This window comes from Chelmon rostratus, chromosome 12 (genome assembly GCF_017976325.1).
Source record: "Chelmon rostratus isolate fCheRos1 chromosome 12, fCheRos1.pri, whole genome shotgun sequence".
Classification (NCBI taxonomy): Eukaryota; Metazoa; Chordata; class Actinopteri; order Chaetodontiformes; family Chaetodontidae; genus Chelmon; species Chelmon rostratus.
This window is the reverse complement of record NC_055669.1, coordinates 21953724-21975465: the sequence shown is the minus strand read 5'-3', so window position 1 is coordinate 21975465 and position 21742 is coordinate 21953724. Positions and strand designations below refer to the sequence as shown.

At 42.6% G+C, this 21742-nt stretch overlaps 1 protein-coding gene across 3 annotated transcripts in view; it reads left to right on the top strand.

Moving 5' to 3' along the window:
* Window positions 1-21742, top strand: part of kirrel1b (kirre like nephrin family adhesion molecule 1b) — a 72666-nt gene that overhangs the window by 44648 nt on the left and 6276 nt on the right. The window contains exons 3-14 of one of the 3 annotated variants that reach the window (XM_041949101.1): window positions 2063-2212; window positions 3144-3301; window positions 6269-6419; window positions 7040-7145; window positions 8161-8309; window positions 9006-9133; window positions 9643-9769; window positions 11602-11702; window positions 16644-16860; window positions 17964-18071; window positions 19972-20099; window positions 20790-20864. In XM_041949101.1, the coding sequence (XP_041805035.1) occupies window positions 2063-2212; window positions 3144-3301; window positions 6269-6419; window positions 7040-7145; window positions 8161-8309; window positions 9006-9133; window positions 9643-9769; window positions 11602-11702; window positions 16644-16860; window positions 17964-18071; window positions 19972-20099; window positions 20790-20864 (1598 nt within the window). Of the gene's footprint in view, window positions 1-2062; window positions 2213-3143; window positions 3302-6268; window positions 6420-7039; window positions 7146-8160; window positions 8310-9005; window positions 9134-9642; window positions 9770-11601; window positions 11703-16643; window positions 16861-17963; window positions 18072-19971; window positions 20100-20753; window positions 20865-21742 lie in introns of all 3 variants that reach the window. The other 2 variants (XM_041949100.1, XM_041949102.1) reach the window with 2 other exon arrangements.

Sequence of the window (21742 nt, the reverse complement as noted above, 5' to 3'; positions counted from 1 at the left end):
TGAGAGGCTGTTGTTATGTGCCCTGTATGATTTCATACAGCTGTTGATGACAGCGTGGGAGTGCAGATAGTGCAGTAAATTTATACCTGCAGTTTGCACACCCACACACACACGCAGGAGATCTGCGTTCATTCACCGACAAAAACAGTTTGCTCGATATCACGTAGTTGTCCATGTAAATGTGAAATACCTGACATATGACAAAAGACCTGTCGATATATGAGAAATGTCCATATACGTGTGTATGTGTGTGTCTACATGCATCAATGCAAACACACACTCTCATCTACTGCCTACCAGCAGGCATCAGTGGTGGCAGTTTATTGTTCGTCTTCAACCTCCTCCTCCTCCTCCTTCTTCTCCTTCTCCTTCTCCCCGGGGTGCTTTCACCTCTGTGGTTGCTATGCTGCGAGGTGCTGGAGTGGATGATGTAATCTCCACTAATACTTTTCTTCCCCCTCACCCACCCTTCTTCCTCCTCTCCGCACCCCAACTGCCTGCCTGCCTGCCTGCCTGCCTGCCTTTGCCATCTGAATCCATGATGTCATGTTAGGATTGGGCACGCAGGATCAATGAGTGCCCCCTAGTGGGACGTCACGCTCAATTATGTCTTTGTCTGAGAGGCGAGGGTTCAAACAGAGAGAATAGGGGGGGTGTCGTAATTGGAACGGCGCTACCTGTAGTTCTGCAGTTTGTGTATCATACAGGAAGTGGTGTGACGCCGTTGTATATGTGGCGATGTTTGATCAGTGTTTGTTGAAAAACCCTTCAGCTGTTTATCTCTGACTGTGCTGCTGTGTGTGCGTGTGTGTGTGTGTGTGTGTGTGTGCACGTTCCTGCATTCATTACCTTCCTCTGTTGTTTGTCTAAAAGACATGCTATCATCTCCAGACACTCCGGTCAATCCAAAAAGGTCGTCAGAACATCTGAAATAAATGCTATTAATGCTAAATGCTATCTGTGTGCTTCGATAAAAAGCTTTGACATTTCCGCGTAAATGCATGTCTCTCTGTCCATGATTGATGTGATGCGATTGTGATTCAGCTTTTATCCATTTTCATAAGAGCTTTTACATTTGCTTTATCTTGTAAACAAGTCAGGTGTCAGCAGAGCTACACAAATGCAGTCGCTGACACCGAATAAAAGAAGCTGATGAGTAGATAATTGTGTTCAAAGGTTTTTTTTTTTTTGGTGTTCTTTATGCAGCTTGGGAAATTACAATTTAAAAGGGTGAGATTGTCAAAATTACTGAAAAAAACATGTTTCCTCACTTGCCTGTTAGTGGTTTATTTCCATCCAGATAGTTTGGTTTTATTTGCAGAGGGTTTGACATATCCATCCCTGAAATTTCTGCTGCAATTCCAATACAATGGAGATTAATGGAACTTTGTTTGTGCAACTCACAGCATTAAAAAAAAAACCATCTAAAAAGTAAAGTACCAATCAGAAAACAAATTTAGGTCACTACCCTTTCAGAGAAACTGCATTTCTTTCTCATTATCTGTACTTTTTAAAGACATCCATCATAACAGAAATGATCAGAAAAGGTGAATAAACAGCAGGTTTAAAATGTGAACCTGCAGCTTTCTTTCTCCCATAAACTTACATTTTTCACCTACTTTTCTTTTATAAGCAGATGGAAATAAAAAGGGTTTTTTTTTTCCTGTGTATCTACCTGAAACTCATCACTCACTAGTGTTTCTAAAATAAAAATGAACCTCATGCACAGATCAGTTGTGAAGCCAGCACTATTATGATGACTCATGGCTGTAATCGCTGCGCGTAATGTGCCTCTTCCTTCATGCCGGCGATTATTTTAAATTAGCGGGTTGTTTTCCAGGTGAAGCACTATTTTTAAATCACGTTCCAAAAGTTCATTTGCCAAACTCGTCAGTCTTTTCTGACCTGCAAATAAACACGCATGACTTACAGTGGAGCGAGGACAGAAACTCCAACTAGCACATGAATGACAGTTTTCTTCTGGATGTCTCTGCACCTGTTTAGCTGCAAACCTGGTGTGTGTGTGTGTGTGTGTGTTTGTGTGTGTGTGTGTCTCCTGCAGCCTGGCCCAGGTACCGGGTGCTGCGGGCTCTGGACATTGGCCAGTACAACCTCGAGATCTCCAATGCTGAGCTGTCTGATGACTCTCTGTACGAGTGTCAGGCCACCGAGGCCGCCCTGCGCTCCAGGAGGGCCAAACTCAATGTGCTCAGTAAGTGACCCGGCTGCAGACACATTTTTCTGATTTTCTTTTAACCTAGAGAAATGGACCTTCTTTTGCTTGCTTATCGGATCTAGAATGCCACCATAATGGATGGGCAGTGTGGTCAGAAGCACATCATCAAGTTGTATTCACACATTTTCAGGCCTGGTCCGACTGGCTGTAAGAATTGATCCATCATTCTTGCAGAAAATCTTTGGGTTTCTTATCTGTTTCCACAAGCTGAATCTTCATCCTTCCTCCAGAATCCACCAGTTTCTGTTTAAGTAAAGCAAATTATTTGGTCAAACAGCACAAGCATCCAAACAGAGAAGTGAAATTTTATGGAGCTGTCTGCCCGACTACCTTCTAACTGTAGCCGTGACCTTGGATTTAGCATTAGGCTGCTTTTGATTGTGAAATACTGGTGGATGGGAAGAATGAAATATGGGAGAGTTGCAAGACATTGGGAAGGAATTTAGAAATTACAAGCTACCGAGATAAAGAGGTTAAAGGTCAAGCAGTTACAACATTCTGAGGAAAATACTGGACAGACAGCAGATTGAGACATCACAATGATATGGCTTAAACTTCTTGATTCCCAGAAGAGATAAGTAGTTTAATATAAATTTTAAGTGTTGGTTCGTCAAAGCCAGATGACGTATTTCCAAAATGTGAACTTTTAATGAACTCAGCCTTGTATTACATATGAGGCTAATGCTTCTTGAGGACATCTGATGTGTTTTTAATGGTTTTTATTGGCATTAGAGGCAAAAAAAAACAGTTAAGGTTGAAGGAATTCTCGCTCCCCTATTAGAGAGATATTGGACGGTATTTTGTGTGTGTGTATGCACATGTGTAGATTTGTCTGTATGAGTGCACGCTTGCATGAGTGATCAAGTGGATTTGCACACTTATGGATTTGTGTGTGTTTCTCCTCCAGTACCCCCTGAGGACCCGGTGGTTGATGGATCCCCGGAGCTCCTGCTGATGGCCGGCACTCCGTACAACCTGACCTGCGTGACCCGCGGGGCCAAGCCTGCAGCACACATCCAGTGGACCAAGGATGGAGTTGCTGTGGAGGGGGCCTACCACTCCACGGTGACTCATGCACACCCATGAACACGTGCAGATGGCAGCGAGCACACCTGTACAAGTCATGCAACATGAAACACACATAAAACCGTGAAGAGTTTATTACATTAAAATGAGATCTGCTAAATCTCACCCGCATACTGTTTAACACAATTACAATCTGCTCCTCACCAGCAGCCACTCTCAGTCTGTTTGTTGTTTGTTTATATGCTTTCTGCCGTGGGCACTTTGAAGGGGAGGTACAGTTTGCACACCTCAGGCCAAACATCACCCCTGGAGTCCTGCATTAGGGAAATAAAGTATGCATTGCACATAGTATGGTAGACAAAGTCAGCACAAGTTTTGGTTCTTGGTTGCCAAATGATAACATCTCAGCAAATGGGGGGCTATATTTATTAAGTAATGCTTCTCGATGCTAACTAATTAGAGATTCTGACTTGCTAACCAGTGGGAAGCAGAATTTGGTACCTTGAAACGTTGTAGGAGAATTAAAGCATTTGGGATCCAATTAACAGTATTTATTTTCAATAGTGGCAATGAAAGAACCCAAACATCACTGGAATGCATCTATTTAGCATATCAAACTAAAATCAGTCGGCATCAATGGCAACATCCCATCTTCTCAATCCGAGGAAGCCTTGACTGCTCTGTTATTTGATGAAAGGCACGACAGGAGCATTTTTTCACATGTCACATGAAAACAAACTGAGTTTTGCGAGGACTCGCTAAAACTTCCCCTGCCTGGCTGAAGAATGATGCCACAGTCAGCAGTGCAGGCACAGAACGCTGTGCGGGTTTGGTGGACGCACATGCTCGCATGTGAAGTGCAGCACTTTTTTAACCCCAGATGAGACAAACACCAGCATGACATGAGAGTGTCACACTTCTGCTCAATATACTGTGTATAATTAATTCACCATATCAGTCTATATTGGGGGCTGCATTCAGTCAGCCACTGTTAACCATTTCTGTGTTTGAGCATCATGACAATATGGGAGTATCATAGTAACTCTTCCTTTGGTTTCTCTACGTTTAAAGGATAACTTTCGTTTTTTACAACCTGGACTTTATTTGTAGCATTAATTACGACCATTTAGACACCCCGACAACTTTGGTGGCATTTGGAGTCGTTTTGAAGAAATTAGCCCCAGAGGAGCGGCGTGTATATCACTGGATGTTGATAACATGCCACCACGGGCTCAGAGGGGATTAGCACCAGCATATCTGAACAAAATATTGGAATATGAACGAGTTTCGACGCAGATTATGCGTTTATAGAGGCTACGCACGGGTGCCCCGATAACTCGCATTATACGAAAATACGCGCCGCTCCTCTGGGGCTAATTTCTTCAAAACGACTCCAAATGCCACCAAAGTTGTCGGGGTGTCTAAATGGTCGTAATTAATGCTACAAATAAAGTCCAGGTTGTAAAAAAGGAAAGTTATCCTTTAAGAGCTTTAAAAGTTGCATAAAAGTCTGTGAAGTACGGAATGAATCTTGATGACACATCTTTTATTTTGCTGTAGTTTTGATTCCCACTTAGGCCGCACGCAATAGTTAAATAGATGCATTCGTGGTATTTCAGTGAACTTTGTATTCAAATGCTACATACTGACTCATGACTGCATATTTATTTAAATAGACGTTTTCGTCTCAACTTCGTCAGATCAATCTTGACCTGAGCCCATTGATCTAATGTTTTTATTAGTATCTCCATGCAATGCACTCCCTCTTTAACGCACTTTGTTTTACCATTATCAAAGCTTGCACAGAAGTGCATGTGGATACAGACCACACACATCCTCCCCATCAGCTGCTTTCCACACTTTATGGTCGTGACGCAACTTTAAACATGCACAGATCCAAGACCTGTTTAATTAACCCACATGTGAAGCTGTCTCACACCCACACACACCCACTCACACACACACAAAAGCAGGAACTGTACTAGGTGACACTTATGATCACAGTGATATATTTTGCATTCTTTTCTCCCACATTCACACACTCTTCGCGCTCCTGTATACTCTCCTACACACATGAAATTACAAGCGAGCACAAGCACATAGGCACACACTCACACATGCACACTCATGCTTTCATATGCACATAGAAGCAGCAGCAAACACTGACTCACACACTCAAACACAGATGTTTTTACATCAGTTTATACCCCCCACACATGCTCATGCATATTACATGCTGCTCTTATGTTACTGACCACGCATTTACACTACAGTGACTGCAGTACAGAATCCCACCTCCAGACTGACTGGAGGAGACTGGATCTGAGGATCTCATCGTGCAGAAAAAACCTTAGGACTTATGCAAATAAGGATTATCGTCATTACTGATTCATCTATCAAAGATTTTCTGATTAATAACGAAATACTTATAAAATGTCAAAAACTGTGAACAATTTCCACTCCAGAATTCCCAAAGCCCAACATGATGTTTTCAAATGAAATTCTCTCACCTTAACCAAAACCTAAATATATGCATATATATACACATCCGTTTATCACTTATTGTCTTAATTGGAAGAACATTTTGTAGGCAGTTATTTTCCAACATTAGATACAAGAACTCAGGTTTCTATGAAATGTCTCGTTTAAACTCCCTTTAAATTCTCCTTTGCACTTTTTGAGTTTCCACCTTTCTCCTGCATCATGTCTAAAAATGTTGTTTATTTTCTTTCTATCTTCGGATTGCTGCTTTTATTTCCATTTTATTCTGTTTCTTTATCTCTCTTGGTTCCATTAATAACCCTCCTATGTCTCCCTCCCTCTTATTTCTCCCTTGATGTTTCCCATTCCCTCCTTTTTTTGTCCTTTTCGTCCTTCCCCATCAACTGTGCTCCTCCTCCTCTTCTTTGATCTGTCTCTGTCGGCTCTCCTCCCTAAATTCTACCCACACCATCCTCTACCCACAACCCTCCTCCCCCCCTCCCTCCCTGTTTCTTTGCCGAACAGGAAGTGCTGCCAGACAGGAAGAGAGTGACGACCAGGAGCTACCTGCCAATCACACCAGCCGACACTGACAGCGGCCGCAACTTCACCTGCGTGGCCAGCAACCCGGCGGTGCCGATGGGCAAACGAGCCACTGTTGCCCTCAACGTCCACCGTATGTTGCCTTTGTTCTGAGAGGAAATGTGCATCGGGCTCTGGTGACTGTTTGTGTGTAGACACATAGCAAAATCACACTATAATTTTAGCCAGCTAACCCTACACTCGGCGTAAATATCTGCAAATAACAACACATATGCTGTGTATATGAATTTACAGCCACTGTTTTTCCACCATTCTCAAACTTGGGCTGGTTCCAGGTTTGATTTAGCTGTTTGCATTGATTTGGCACCATCTTTGGGGCCAGTAATTTCCTCCTAAAGCAGTTCAGCGCGTTGATTTTCTGCAACTGCTGGAAAACCGGAAACTTTTTAGTGTTTAAAAGGATTTCATTCACCTCCCCGAAGAAATAAGGAATGATTGCTCACAAGTAAAGTTTGAATTTTCAATCAAGAAGATTGATGTGTTTTTCCAGCCGAGTGTAGTTAGTAATGACTGTGAGAATAACTGCAGGAACAGTAGATGTGGAACCAGTGCTGCGTTAGTGCACGAGGCTGGTGGGAAATGGGGGTTTTGGAACACCAAATCTTGTGTAATTTACAGTTTGTGGGACTTGTCTGTGTGGGAAATCGATGCTCATGCTGCTCGTACATTGAAGATGAATCCTTCCCTGTGTAGACCCTCCCATGGTGACCCTGTCCATCGAGCCTCGCTCTGTCCTGGAGGGCGAGAGAGTCACCTTCACCTGCCAGGCCACTGCCAACCCTCCCATCATGGGCTACAGGTCTGAATGAAACTTTTATCTGAACTCTAATTGTAATAATATCTAAAAATCCTGTACTATTTATTAAACACACAAAATGTTCCTGCTCATTTTGACAGCACTGTTGCAACTTGCTGGACTGTTTAATGGTGCTCAGTGTTTTTCAGAGCCAGTGATACCTGCAGTCTAACATCAGGACTGCAGTTCTATTTAATGCCAATAGATTTTCTTTCATCTATTCCACACTCTTGTAACCACCATCTGGAGCTGATCCTGAATTGTAATTTCTGCTTGCAGAACAGAATTGGTGAAAGTGTTGAACATTTGTACAATTAAACACTGACTTTTATCTTAAGCGACAGCACTGGAGCACTGAAATTGCAAAATGCTGTACTTTCACACGGTGGTTTTAATCTGAGGTTTCAGACTGCACCAGAGGGTCCCGGTGCGGGAGCGCTGCCAGGCCACTTAGGCACTAAGCCTATTGAGTGTATATTAGAGTGTCACCTAATGGCAGATGTACAATATGGTTATATGATTTTGAGCTATATATCTGGCAAGGTACAATATGGATAACAGAAATATAGAGAAATTTATTTCTTTAACTTGCAATCAATCCAGCAGGTTTTGACATGAAGGCCATTTAAAGGTCCAGTGTGTTGGATTTACAGGAATCTATTGGCAGAAATGTAGTATAACATTCAGTTATGTTTTCATTAGTGTATAATCACCTGAAAATAAGAATAGTTGTGTTTTTGTTGCCTTACAAGGAGTGAGGCGAGGGGTTTTCAGTTGGTTGCATTTTGCAGTCTCACCAATAGATGCCACTAAATCCTTTACCCTGGCCCATTAAATGTTAGCTTAGCTTTAACTGATAATATAACAACACGTATTCTTTTGTAGTGGAAATCTAAAAATTGGATCACCAGCTAAACATCATAAAAACCCATCATGCTCATGAGATCTCCTGCTGACAAACAGACCTAACAATGATCTGCTTGATATCTTGCTAAATCGGGACGTGTTTCTCCATCAGGTGGGCAAAAGGTGGCGTGCTGCTGGAGGGGGCCAGAGAGAGCGTGTTTGTCACCACGGCAGATCACTCGTTCTTCACCGAGCCGGTGTCCTGCCAGGTTTTCAACGCTGTGGGAAGCACCAACGTCAGCATCCTGGTGGACGTGCACTGTGAGTAGAGTGCAAACACTCCTGAGCTGAGTGGGACGCTGATGATGCGTATGTGTTCTAGTGGCTATATTTGTCAGTATCTGTTTGAAGAGCCACACTGCATTCATTTTATTGCAGCACTGTATTCATGTGTTGTACAGAGTAAATTTGCAACAGCTGGTTACTGTAAATCTACTCTCTCACTTCAGTCCAATTCAATTCAACAAAGCCTTAAAGAATTTGTTGTCAAAGGCTCTACATAAACAGAGTTAAGTGAATACGAATGAATCAGTAAGGACAAAAAGAACTTCAGAGAACCCATCTGCTCCAAAGCCCGTTTGGAAGTTAAAATGTTTTCTATATCCACAGCCCTGATTCCAAAAGAGTTGGGTCACTGTGTAAAACATCAATAAAACGTCAATAAGACAGACTGTGCTCATCTTTTTTGACAAATGCTCAACTGAAAACAGCACAAAAACAACATATTTGATGTTTGACTGGGAAAGTTGTCAAATGCTCCAAAAACACCTGTTTGGATCATTCCACAGGTAAACAGGTTGCTTGGTAACAGGTGATAGCATCGTGATTGGGTATGAAAGGAGCATCCTGGAAAGGCTCAGTGGTTCACAAGCGAGGATGGAGCGAGGTTCACCACTTTGTGAACACATGATTGGATAAAGGAGATTAATACACGGGCTCCCACTTACTCTCTTTCAGTTGGCCCAATACTGGTAGTGGAGCCCAGGCCAGTTACAGTGGATGTGGACTCCGATGTCACTCTGAACTGCAAGTGGTCTGGTAACCCCCCTCTCACCCTTACCTGGACCAAGAAGGGCTCCAACATGGTGAGAACAAACCCTCCCCTGTCCTTTGACCTTGAAGCCTGTGTTTTATATTCATGATTTAAGTTTCTGTTTCACTGAAATGTCATATTTTCAAATTTATACGGAAAGAGAGAGTCAGAACAAAACATACTGGCGTAAATCCCTCCCCAGGAATTACAGCCAAATCCTGCAGAAAAGCCCAATCCCAACCTATATTAAAGTCTAAGACCCAGACTTCATAAATGTTTGCTCAGTTTTAAATCAGACGATTAGAAGTGAAACTCCGTCTTCATATCTTAAATCTTTAATTCATGCCTAACAAGTTAAGAAAAGCTCCAGGAAAAACTAATGGAGCCTGCTGAGTAAATCAACATGTTTTATGAATTAAATATAGATCTCCCTCCATCCCTCCTTCTTTTTAACATCTCTCCCGGTCTGCCTATCTCTGCTCTCCACCTCACAAATCTACTCTGCTGCTGTTTATCCATACTTATACTTGTGTGTGTGTGTGTGTGTGTGTGTGTGTCCAGGTGCTCAGCAACAACAACCAGCTGTATCTGAAGTCAGTGAGCCAGGCTGATGCAGGCCAGTATGTCTGCAAGGCCATCGTGCCCCGGATTGGTGTGGGGGAGACTGAGGTCACTCTCACTGTCAACGGTCAGTTACTCTGCTGTTAAAAACAGTGCTGATGTTAGCAGAAATGATAAAAGCCTGTAGATCTTTCTACTTCCTGCTTCTGTGTCAGACATGGAAGGCTGCTTACAAAATGATGCGTTTGTTCAGTCTAGACTTATTCTGTGCATCATGCATGAAGAATATAGAGGACTGCGTGGGCCCTGTATCTATGTTGACCCAGTCTGATTCATTTAGATCAAATCTGACCCAAACCCAACAGCTAACTCTTCTTAAACAGGCACAAAGCCAATGTTTCACTGTCAGAAATCTCTCCCCGAGAGACCAGCAATTACTTACAGTGGTTCCAAACCATTTCCGTATGATGTACCCCCGCAGCCCCTCACAGATTAACAGAGCACCCCTTCATTCAAAGCACCTGCTCTGTTCCAGACGTGTTTATTTGAATTGATTAAATTTAGACTGTGTATTGTTACTGTTAATTACCTAAAAGTGTTTATCGATTTTGGTCAAATTTGCATTAAATAAATGCATTCCAACCATTTGTCCATGACTTTTAATCAAACTGTAATTGCTATTTTCTCAAATTAATTAAGCCACTTAAAACCTGGAAACTGCAGAAGTTCACCTCAGAGTGCAGAAATATGCCCGGTTGGGAATCACTGACTAAAGAAAACAAAACCGATTCACCAAGAACACCCTGTTACTGAAAGCTTGGGGAGATTAACTGGACAATGTGTTAATGCAATTAATTAAAAGGGAAATTTTTGCACCATCCACCACTGCAAACCATGACGCATTGCTCCTCTGGTGCCGTTTATACTCCAGCAGAGCAAACCATTTTATTGGATGATTGCATTGACAGAGACACTTAAAGCACAGGTTTAAATTTATCGTTTAGGGTATCACCTGATATCACCACGACAACACTAGACACATCACACATTATTGGGTCGTATCATGCATTCATTACACAGTGATCGAGTTTATATTACTTATATACTTATTTTGTGATACATATATACAAGTTAGATCCAGGTAACTTTTACTTTGCCTTGATGTATAACTGAATAGAAAACTACCGCTGTGCAGCTGCTCTGGTTATGTTCTTTCACTCATTGTTGAATATGAGCGACCACTGCGATGGCTGGTTTCCAGTGGAAATGCCTGTTCTGAAACAGCAACATCTCTGCTGCTGCCAAAACTCTGAGGTTCAGTTACATTTCTGAGGAGGTGGACATCAGTTATGGCGTAGCTGTAAAATATAGAGTCACCACAATTGAACTCCATTCAAAGCATAGCATAAGATTCAAAATTATCTAGGTCGATGTGACCAGGTCCTATTTTGTCAAATGAAGTCAAATTTTATTTAAATGACCCAAATTCACAAATCACCATTAGCCTCAGGGGGCTTTACAATCTGTACGGTGCCCAACACCCTCTGTCCTTAGACCCTCAGACACTGAGACCCTTAGACCCTTGTCCGAGATATTTAATAATGAATGACTAATGAGTCATCACAAGCTGCCAAACCTGCTGCCAGAAGCAACTTTGTCATTTGATTCTGGATCTGGATCATGAAGATGACATCTCCATTCTGAATCCTACAAACCTCTGAAAGGTTGTTTTTGAATCAGACGTCAGTGAGCGCAACACTTTGAACCACATTGCTGAAGAAATCATGAATGATTGATATCACATCCTCAAATTCAGTCTTCTCACTAGTGGTTCCCGGCTCCTTACACTAAGGGTTGATGTGGTAGGGACTTGTTGATTCGTTGTTCAGTTCAAAGCTTGTGTATCTCTCAAACCTTTATGATCTGCTGTAGTAATCCTCTTATGTCTCTACGTCTCAGGCCCCCCCATCATCTCCAGTGATCCGGTCCAGTACGCTGTCAGAGGGGAGAGAGGAGAGATCAAGTGCTACATCGCGAGCACCCCCCCACCTGATAAGATTGTAAGTCCATCTTTGGAAGTTGTAATCTGCTGCAGGGGTGCTCGACCTTTTTCAGGCCGCATCCGCCTCACACAGAATCCCGATCGCAGCGCCCCGAAAGCTAAACGCTGATTTTCACTCCCCTCCTCGTCAGCGTGCGCTACGAGCTAAACGGCTGGCACGGGTGGCATTGTTCTCCGGCTGTGTCACGAGTGCGTGAGAACGGTCTGTTCCTCCTCTGTGTGGAAGATGTGACTCATCAAAAACAGCTGCTGTAGTGCCTGGTTGAAATGAAAGAGGAGACAAGCTGTACTGTACACATGCAGTGCAGCAGATAAGATAGATAAGAAGAAATAATAAATAAAAGAAGAACACGGCTCCTCGTCTTACCACGTCTAAGAAAGTATTTTAGAACAGTCTGATGTCTGGATAGTCGAGGACGAGTTCATTATTTTAAAGGTAATCTAATAGTGGAAATCTCACATCCAGCTAATCACCAAAACATGGCTGATGTGTGGCTGAAGGGCCATCTGTCCACTGAACCCCTGGTCAGTGGACTAGCATCCAGCGTCCTTTATCGTTTTACTGACGTGGCTTTTCCTTATTCTGCTCTTACGAGCCTATAAGACACAATTTAAGTCTTATAAGACTGTTGTTCAGAACCCTCATTCACCACGAGAATCCATACCAGACGGAGCGATTGTCTGCCACAGACTGAATTGTCGATATTTAGCCTCGGCCGCCACTTGTTGCTGTCCATTTAGACTTTTCTGCTACCTTGCTTACCAGTTTTCCTGCACCCTCAATCACAACACATGGAGTTCAAGTGTTACAACCAAGCTTCCCCCTGAGGTACAAGTACCCCTAGGTGAGAATCTCTATTGTAAGACCTGCCAACTTTCCCAGTCATATCATTCGCTTTCTGCCTTCCGAAGGCAGCTGGACCTGCTTGAGGTGCATTTACCTTTGGAGAGCATTCAGGAGTATCATGACCTGGATGAATGGGAACAAACAAAGACAATCTAAATTTCTGTCCTTCAAAGCCAGTCTAGAGCAGTGTCCCCCAACCTTTTTGACTTGTGACCCTTTTAAAACAAAGGGTCTGTCTACTTGTTAGTGGGTTGTGACCAGCTCAACCACAGATCCATTCTTATATTGATATATCTGACTAATTAGAAAAGCCAAAAGAGGAAAAAAACAGAAAGATTACAAAAAATGAAATCATTTCATGTAGCAGATGTCTGTTTTTTTCCTATCCTGTCGTCCTTTCCTGTGATGTATCTTTTGACCCCTCGGTGGCTCACAGACGTTAAGAGAGATTTCTATCAAGTTGCATTTGAATGAGGCATTAAAGGTGCTCCTCTGGGCAGCACTGAGGTGGGACTGTGCACATGCATGGAATACTTCACACATGTAGTCTAACCCTGAAATGTTCAGGAACATTTCCTGCATGGGGTCATGTGCAGATGGGAGCACGGATCAATATTCAGGGAAATCTGTTGCACCAGCCACCTCAAGACCCGGGAACATTTCAGGGAAAGTGTTGGTACGGCTGCGAATGAAAGCAGCGACGTCGCAGGGACAAACACGCAAAGGGTCACATCAGTCGAACAAAAGATGCCTTCACGGACCAGTCGCGACACCCTGCTGAAGATTTATTTGAATCCCTTTTTATATCCACTTCTGTCCAGTTCACCGTCCGACACTCTTTTAATGTTCCTTTTAATGCATCAAATGTGTGTTCTTGATTCAAGCAGATCACAAAAAAGCATTACTTGTCTCGCAAACTTGGTGAATATTAAATACATTACAAGAGCCCGGACAAAAATAGCTTTCCTGAAAATAATAACAGACATCTCCCGCCGAATACATCTACATCCGGCCTTGGCCGATCTCCTTCTTCCTCTGTTGACTTTTAGGGCGTTTGGCATCCGTAAGCGTCGCATTGCCACCATCTGCTGGGCTGCTCCTTGCCCCATCTATTCCCGCATTGCATGCCACGTGTGAAAAGGCACAAGATGGAAATGTTCCTGAATGTAGCTGCTGTTCCTGAATGTGCGAAAAGTGAAAATCACGGGCAGTGCCTTAAAGGTTATCCCAGTAATTTCCTGGAAACTATGTGTGAAAGCCATCACAGTAGAGAGAGAGATGCTATAAGCACATAAAACTCTACATATGGCGGCTTCAGGAACACTTACAGTAACAGCTCTGTTGTTATGGTCAGCAGGAAAAGGTCAGTGCAGCATCCGTACCATCCTGATTTTAGTCTGGATTGGACAATTCAGTGATCCCTTTCAAAGTGGTAACCATCTTTTCTTTATGGGAAAGCATTCACACGGATTGCCTCACCTGCAAACTGTAATGGAATATCCTCCTGAATGTGCCATAACTGCACAACTGCATGCAGCTTTTTCTTTTGAAGTCACCGAGTGCAATGCTTGATCAAACTGCAGTTTAACATGAAGTGTCTGCAAATTATATAAGTTCCAAAATGAGTGATGTGGCAGGCGATATAAACCTTTAAAAACAGGGGAAATACCAGAATGCTCACAAATCACAAAAAGGAGCTGGGATATGGGAATAAATCAAGTGACAGCGTTTGAGTTTGACGGCTAGGATGAGTGAGAGAGAGCGTGAGGGTACGACAGATTGAAATAAGAGGGAGAGAGATGGCGGGAGAGTGAAATTCTGTACCTTTCAGCGTCAATTATCCAATTGTGCAGTGCCGACATGACAGAAATCAGAGCTTTTAGGAAGCTTCAGCCCCCCTGCTGCACTGGCAGAGAGCTCAGAGCGTATAATGTGATACGACATTATAGTCTCGGCTTAATGCAGAGACACAAGGACTTATAAAATATGGAGTGTGATGCTGTGTGTGTGTGTGTGTGTGTGTGTGTGTCTGCGTAAAATAAATTGAGAGAAAGAGACCGAAATACAGACAGCGGTGGTGCAACAAAATTAATGTGAGAAAAAGCGATAGAGGCAGAAAGTGAGGGATTCTGAGAGGCAGACTGGAGACTGAAAAGACGCATTATGTAAGATTGTCAGAGGAAAAAAAAAAGCACAAGATCTGGGTCTTTTTTTTTAATTTCTCCTTGATCCACTCCTGATCACATTCTCCTTTTTCATTTTTTCAAACCAGGTTAAAAGGTACATTAGCCCAACATATGGCTCTATGTATATTTGATATCGCCATGCTCCATATTTAATACCCTCAAATTTCTACCTCAACGGATTTTAAGTAGAAAAACCTGCTCGGCTTTTTATCGCTCATGTACTCTTGCTGCGCTCTGTGTGCCTGTTAGTGTCTGTATATGTGTGTGTTCTGATTTATTTGTGAAGAATTTCTTTCTTTCCCAGCCTGAAAAGTTGCTGCACAAATTCCAATTAGGCATTTCACTGCAGCCAGGAACAAAAAAAATAGTTCCCAAGGTGTGAGAATATAATTTGTTTTGCTTAAAATATATTTCCTGCCCGGACTCGCTTAACCTTTCTGAACACCAGCCCATCTGTTGGCTGAATGTTTACTCATGATTGTGTGTGTGTGTGTTTGTGTATGTGAGGGCTAGTGTGGTTAATACTACATAAGATAAGATTAAGTGAAATTAGCATTATTGATCCCAGAGGGGAAATTGGGTGATTGCAGCTGTAAAGATTGGAGTTTAGATAAAAACCGAATGAATAAAACATATTGGAGAATGGCGTCTTCGTCACACTGATATAGAGCTCCTGTGGCCTTGGAGGACTTTTCCTGCCTTGTTGAGTAGGAACGGATTTATAGATTTACAAGTGTTTTAGTGTACAGATGCACTAAGCTTTGATCTTAACTTAATCCTGAATTGATGTACACCTGCTTTGCTATTCTGATTCAATCTTGTTTAAGTGGCGGATCACATACAGTGAGGCTGAGAGCATTGTGCTTTCTCTGGCCTTTTCACCAGTTGGCAATTTGAGGGAGGCTGGCATCCCCCTTGTTACCAAATGACCAACATGCATCTCCCTTTGTTAAGCTGCCAGAGCTGAGAGAGTGCAGGGGCGGAGGGGTTGTTCTGGTGAATATGTTAGTCTAGTCTGCCTGACTCATTGATCCTTTATCTGACTCAGGTTTGTGCAAGTTTGAATCTATAGCCTCAACCATGGCTGTGGAATATCAGCGCTCTAACTGTGCCGTATATTGATAAATCCATGGCGCTGTCCGTGGTGCTGAAGTAGCAGACGGATGCCTTTTTCCTTCAGGCCTGCCCTTATAATAATAGCTCTCTAAACTATAAGCTATAAATACTCAATTCTACACTATATTGTAGCTATATACTCTATAGAACAGTGTCACCTTAATGATCAGGAGTGAGAGGATCATAGAGACACACTGCTGCCTGTAATATTCCTGTAATGTTTCTGTGATTGTTCAGTAGCATCTGAGCTGCTGGAAATACAGCCCAAGAGCAAAACACACAGATATGTGTAGGTTTTACATTGGGTCAGGGTTAGTATTCAGCACACTGACTGCCTATAACCTCTGATGACATGTATGTGTTCGTAAATTAACTTTAGAATAACAACAAAACTTTATGTACCACTTTTTAAACAGGCCACAGTCTGATAAACACACCAGCGTGCCATTAACAACATAAGAGGCTATAACTGCTAATAATGTAGAATTAAATGATGAGGTGAAACAGTGATAAAAGAAGAGTAAATTGCAAAAAGACTTAGAAGTTGATAGCAGCTTAGTTAACATGAGATACTCATAAGAGAGTTCCAGCCTCTCTTTGGTAATCAGGTGACTTTTCATACCCCTGTATGAGGATCTGTGACCCAAGAGGATAACATATCTTAATACACACAGCATGCAACACATCAGCTTGATATTGGTGTATAGTTCCATCCTCCACGTCAGCCATCGCAGGTTTGAGTCAGCGACTCCTCAGACTAATACCTGCCGGTCTGAACTGTGTTTTTCAGGTTTGGGCGTGGAAGGAGAATGTGTGGGAGAAGGAGAAGGGAACCCTGATGGAGAGGTACACTGTGGAGCAGAGCAAACCTCCATCCCAGGGCGGGGCCGTCCTCTCCACCCTCACCATCAACAACGTCATGGAGTCCGACTTCCACTCGCCCTACAACTGCACCGCCTGGAACTCCTTTGGACCCGGCACCATGATCATCACCCTGGAGGAGACGGGTATGGAAAAACAAAGAATGTGGCAGCGCAACATAGTCATCGTGTCATAGCTACACAGTTAATGATTTATAATTTAGTGTCAGACAGCAAAGTGTATGATATTAGACTGAATGTGAGGGTTTCGCAAATGACAGGCACCCTGTGAGGTTTGTTGCCACTAGTGGCGCTGTTGAGCAATGTTTTGATAAGTGGGTCCATCTATTGTTTGTATCCCATGTTCTATATATGGATGTATTATGAGAACTGGACTTTGAAATGGCTCCCAGTCATTGTAATAAAAGTAGCTCAGCCAGAGCAGACTCACCACTTGATACCCAGCCTTCCTGATAGTCACACCTGAGTATTCGGTGGAAGTAAAGACCCTTAAAAGCAAAGAAGGAGACCGTCTGAGCAAAGAATGCACGTAGAAAAGTCTCAAATATTCTAAAAGACAGAAACCAATTTTAACTGTTTGTAACAACTTAAATTACCTGCATGAGCACACGGGTGATGCAACACGCAGTCTTCTACTGCAATAGAGGAAAACGTCTATATGAAGCCAGCACACAGTGAAAACCTCTAAACAATGTAGACAATGCAAAATATGTACAAAAATAGACTTCGCTAAAGTTTTTTAAGAGAGGGAATATACTTCTTCTCTCTCCTACAAACTGAAGTGCCTTTGAGCAACATGGTTACACAATAGCCTCGGCTGGAGGACAGACAGTAGAGCGCTGTAAGTCCATTCTGGATGGTTACGCATTTTATTTTGAGAACTTGGTACGCATTCACATTACATTGAGAAAATGATTTCTTCATGCTCTGTCAGTCTTATCTGGCTCTTATTCTTTCAGCTGTCAGATTTCACAGGCTTCAGAAAATCTCTAAAAACATCTTTGAGGGAGAGAGAGAGAGCTTGGATTTGTCCCCACATGTACACTAACAGCGGTTTTATCCCTTCTCTGACTTGCATGCCTTATCAACATAGCCAGCCCTCAGAGATCCAATATTAAGCTACTGTAGGACACAACAGGATTTCTGCTCAAACGACACCATATCCGCGCCGGTTTCTGTAGCAGCTGTCCCTCAAGCCCGACCCCTTTTTCTGCCTGTGTTTGTTTCAGACATTGTTCCGGTGGGAATTATCGCCGTTGGTACGGTGGGCTCCTCCATCCTGCTGCTTATGTTTCTCCTTGCGCTCGCCTTCTTCCTCTACCGCCAACGCAAAGGCAGTGAGTGCACACGGTGGTTTTCTCCATACTGTATGTGTCTGTCAGTCTTCCTTTCACACATCTGTCATTCTGCCTCTTCACATTTGAAGAGAGGAACATATGCCAGCCATATAGCATTTTATTCAAATGAGATTAATGAATATTCATATAATATGGCACACGGCCTTAAAACGCCTACTGTGTGTTTCCCTTTTCACTCCACTGACATGGAATTGTACGATCATTTTTTAAATAAATCGTATTTATATACCGCACACACACAGCATAAAGTGCATAAACAACAGAGAAGAAAACAAGAGCATTTAAAGGTGAATAGCATTTAAATTATGAATTCCTATATGTTATTTCTACAGCCTACGGCAATCCAATTAGCTTTTATGAACACAAACCACACTTCTGCAGACCGCAGAGCTAAGAACGTGCGGCGTCTTTAAGTTGTTTAATTTTGAGCTGCTCCATAGCAAAGAATCGGGAAAGACAATGAAGGTGACTGGCAGAGTCCCCGGAGGGATTTTCTGGGGATACGAGTGTATTTTCTGGTTCAGAGCTGATAACACCACTACAGAAAAGATACCGTTTGGAAATAGAAACTCAAACAAACATCGTTGTGGCTCTGGATAAGCTGTCTCTCATTTGTTGTGTGAGGCGGCTTAAAACTTCACAGATTTAAATCTTTACTTTAAAGGTTTGTGTGTTTGGAAGAGAGTTGCTCATGTTGGCGAGTCTTGACTGCTCTGTGCTCGGGATGTATCAATTAAAATGAGCAGTATTAGCATTTCACGTTACGCAAGGCAGTGTTGAACAAACTAAACCTGTTTTATTGCTCCCAAATCCACGTTTTAGAAGAATCTCCAGTCCCACCTAACTAACCTTTTAATGAAATGACATAAAGTATGTTTAATCTCTACCTGTGCAAATTTAACCTTGTGCTGCTAAAGCAGGATTGCCATTGTGAATTTTACATAAAAGTTCCTCCTGCACTTCATCAAATATGAGACAAGCGTGTCAATGTGCACAGTATGTTGTGTACAGCAACAAGCTGCATGTCTGAAAGGGCCTTAAAATGCTTTAGATTCACCTTTTTGCACAGAATATTGTATCTTTTATTGTTCTTTATTTATGAAGAGCAAGAAAAGATAAGAGAAAAGCAGCAAGTATTAAAATTCTGTAAAAAATAAAAGCAAAAGAAAGTAAAAGCAAGTATTTAAATACAATTATATACAGTACAATACAGTTCAGTGATATAACAATGCTGTGCAGGATTTCTGAGTGATAACGTCCTCAGATACCTTTTCCTGGCATTTGAGGAAAAAATGGCCAAATGCAGCATTAAAGCCCCTATATGTAGATTTTTTATGCTTCATTTCTTCGATGTGTAAGTTTTTGTTTGTAGAAGAATAAGACAATTCCACAGTGAATTTTTGAAACTGCCACAAGGAGTCACCAGTGTCAGAAATGTAGAAATCCTACACATACTATAGGAGCTTTAAACTGTGTAAAATTACATGAAAACAAGTTAAATATTAAATAATAATCATGAACAATCCTGAGACTTTCTGGCAGAAAGACGTGCTTCAAAATGTTCATCTTCACATTCAACTCCTGCTGCCTCTAAGAAGCTATTATTTCCAAAGGAACGCGCAGTTTTCTGACACCTCGTTTCTTCATGGCAAAAAGTGAAGTCCTCAAAATTCAGATCTGCCTTTTGAGGCTGCCGGCCTGCCAAATTGCTTAATGCACCAATATCCTCAGAGAGAAAATAGCAGAAACAAGGCAAATAATGGATGTCAGACAAAAACAGCATTAAGCGCTGTTATTTTGCTTGCTTTTCTAAATAAATCAATAATTTATGTTGACGTTGACCCAGAGTGTGACTGGAGGTTTTGTGTTTTCCTTCCAGGTCGTCGAGGTGTCACCCTCGGTAAACCAGACATCAAGGTAGAGACGGTCAACAAAGAGACCCACAGCCTGGAGGAGGAGGCGGCCGACGTCTCCACAGCAACCCGGATGGTCAAGGCCATGTACTCCGTGAGTAGACACCCATCTGAGTCACCGGGGGCCGTGGAGAGGAGGCGTATGGGTCAATGGCCTTAAATGTGCAGACACACCGACACAAAGGGCAGCGCGGCAGGAGCCACGCACACACGCATATTCACACTTGAACGTATGCGCGCGCAGTAGAACAGGCATGCATGCACAAGGCCTGCCTGCAGACACACACACTCTAATGCATCAAAAATAAGCACACAAACGCACACACACTTGACCCAAAATCAAGAAAGCGCCTGCCTACTGTACTGTGCATACACACACGATGAAAAAAAAAGTACAATACGTACACAAGCAACCTTGCGAATATGCAAAAACACACATACTTGCAGTGCAGTTAAAATTGATACACACAAACACAGACATACACACAGACGTACACACACTCTCCTTCCTTGTGGAAAAGCGTTCAACCCTGGAAGTCCTGGAGAATCTAATCGACGAGGCTCCTCTGAAGCGGTTTTAAAGCTCGGCCCGAAACCTTTTGTCCAGCATCTTACCGTTTCTCGTCTTCCGCTCTCTTGGGATGAAAAACCTGAAACTCTGTTTTCCTCTCCCCTCCCTCTCTTCCTTCTCCTTTCCTTTCTCACCCTCCCTCTTTCCGTGTGTGTGTTTCGTTGTTTGATGGTTTAGTTTCTGCCCTCTGTTTCCCTCTCTCCCTCCACTCAGCCGTTCAAAGACGACATGGACCTGAAGCAGGACATCAGGAGCGAGAGCGACACCAGGGAGGAGTACGAGCTCAAGGTGAGACGGCTGCCTGCTGACACATCAGTATTTCTGCAGCATCTTGAACATTATATCCTGCATGGTGCACAGACATGTCATGTGCCACATCCATCATTAAGTGCCAATTACCAGTTCTTGCTTTTTTCCTCAGGTTCTGCATTCACTGGAGTTAAAAGCTTGGTTTTCATAACAGCACCACTTTTCATAACCCGTGACGCTCATGTTCCCAGAACCAGATGTTGTGATTCTTTATGCGTCATTTGCAGGATTGTACTGAATCAGAGCATGATCAATTCCTTCAGATTGGTTTCTTCATGCAAGAGGAGAGCTAAAATCTCCTCTAAACCGAGTCACGTTTAACAAAATCACCAAACTAAAGGAGGAAACAAACTGCTTCAAACATGCCCTAATAGACGTTTTGTTCCAGAACTAGCTGCTGCCCAGGTCAACTTCCTGTCACCTAACCCATGTTTTATCCCAGTGGAATGAAGTTGTATCATTCTGTCTCGTGCTCATACACGTACTGTGCGCTGCATCACTCACACACCATTACATTTTTGGACATAGCATGAAGAACAGCGCGCCACCAACTGTGCCGACCACCAACCATATCGGCCTGCAGCTGTGACTGACAAGATACGATTCAAACAATATCGCTTCATTACATTAAATTCAGTTGGTGGAGTCAGTGTCATTTTATGCAGCTTTACTTTAATTTCATGCATGATTTAACTTAAAATGTCTTTTATTTCTAATTATTTATAGATATATTTTTCAAAGTGTTTTTATTTGCCTTTATAGTTGGATTTGTTTTGTTGTGGATTCCAGTAGAGCTTGCAGTCTTCCTGATTGCCACCATTATAACATAATATACACCCAAATGAGAAAGAACTGAC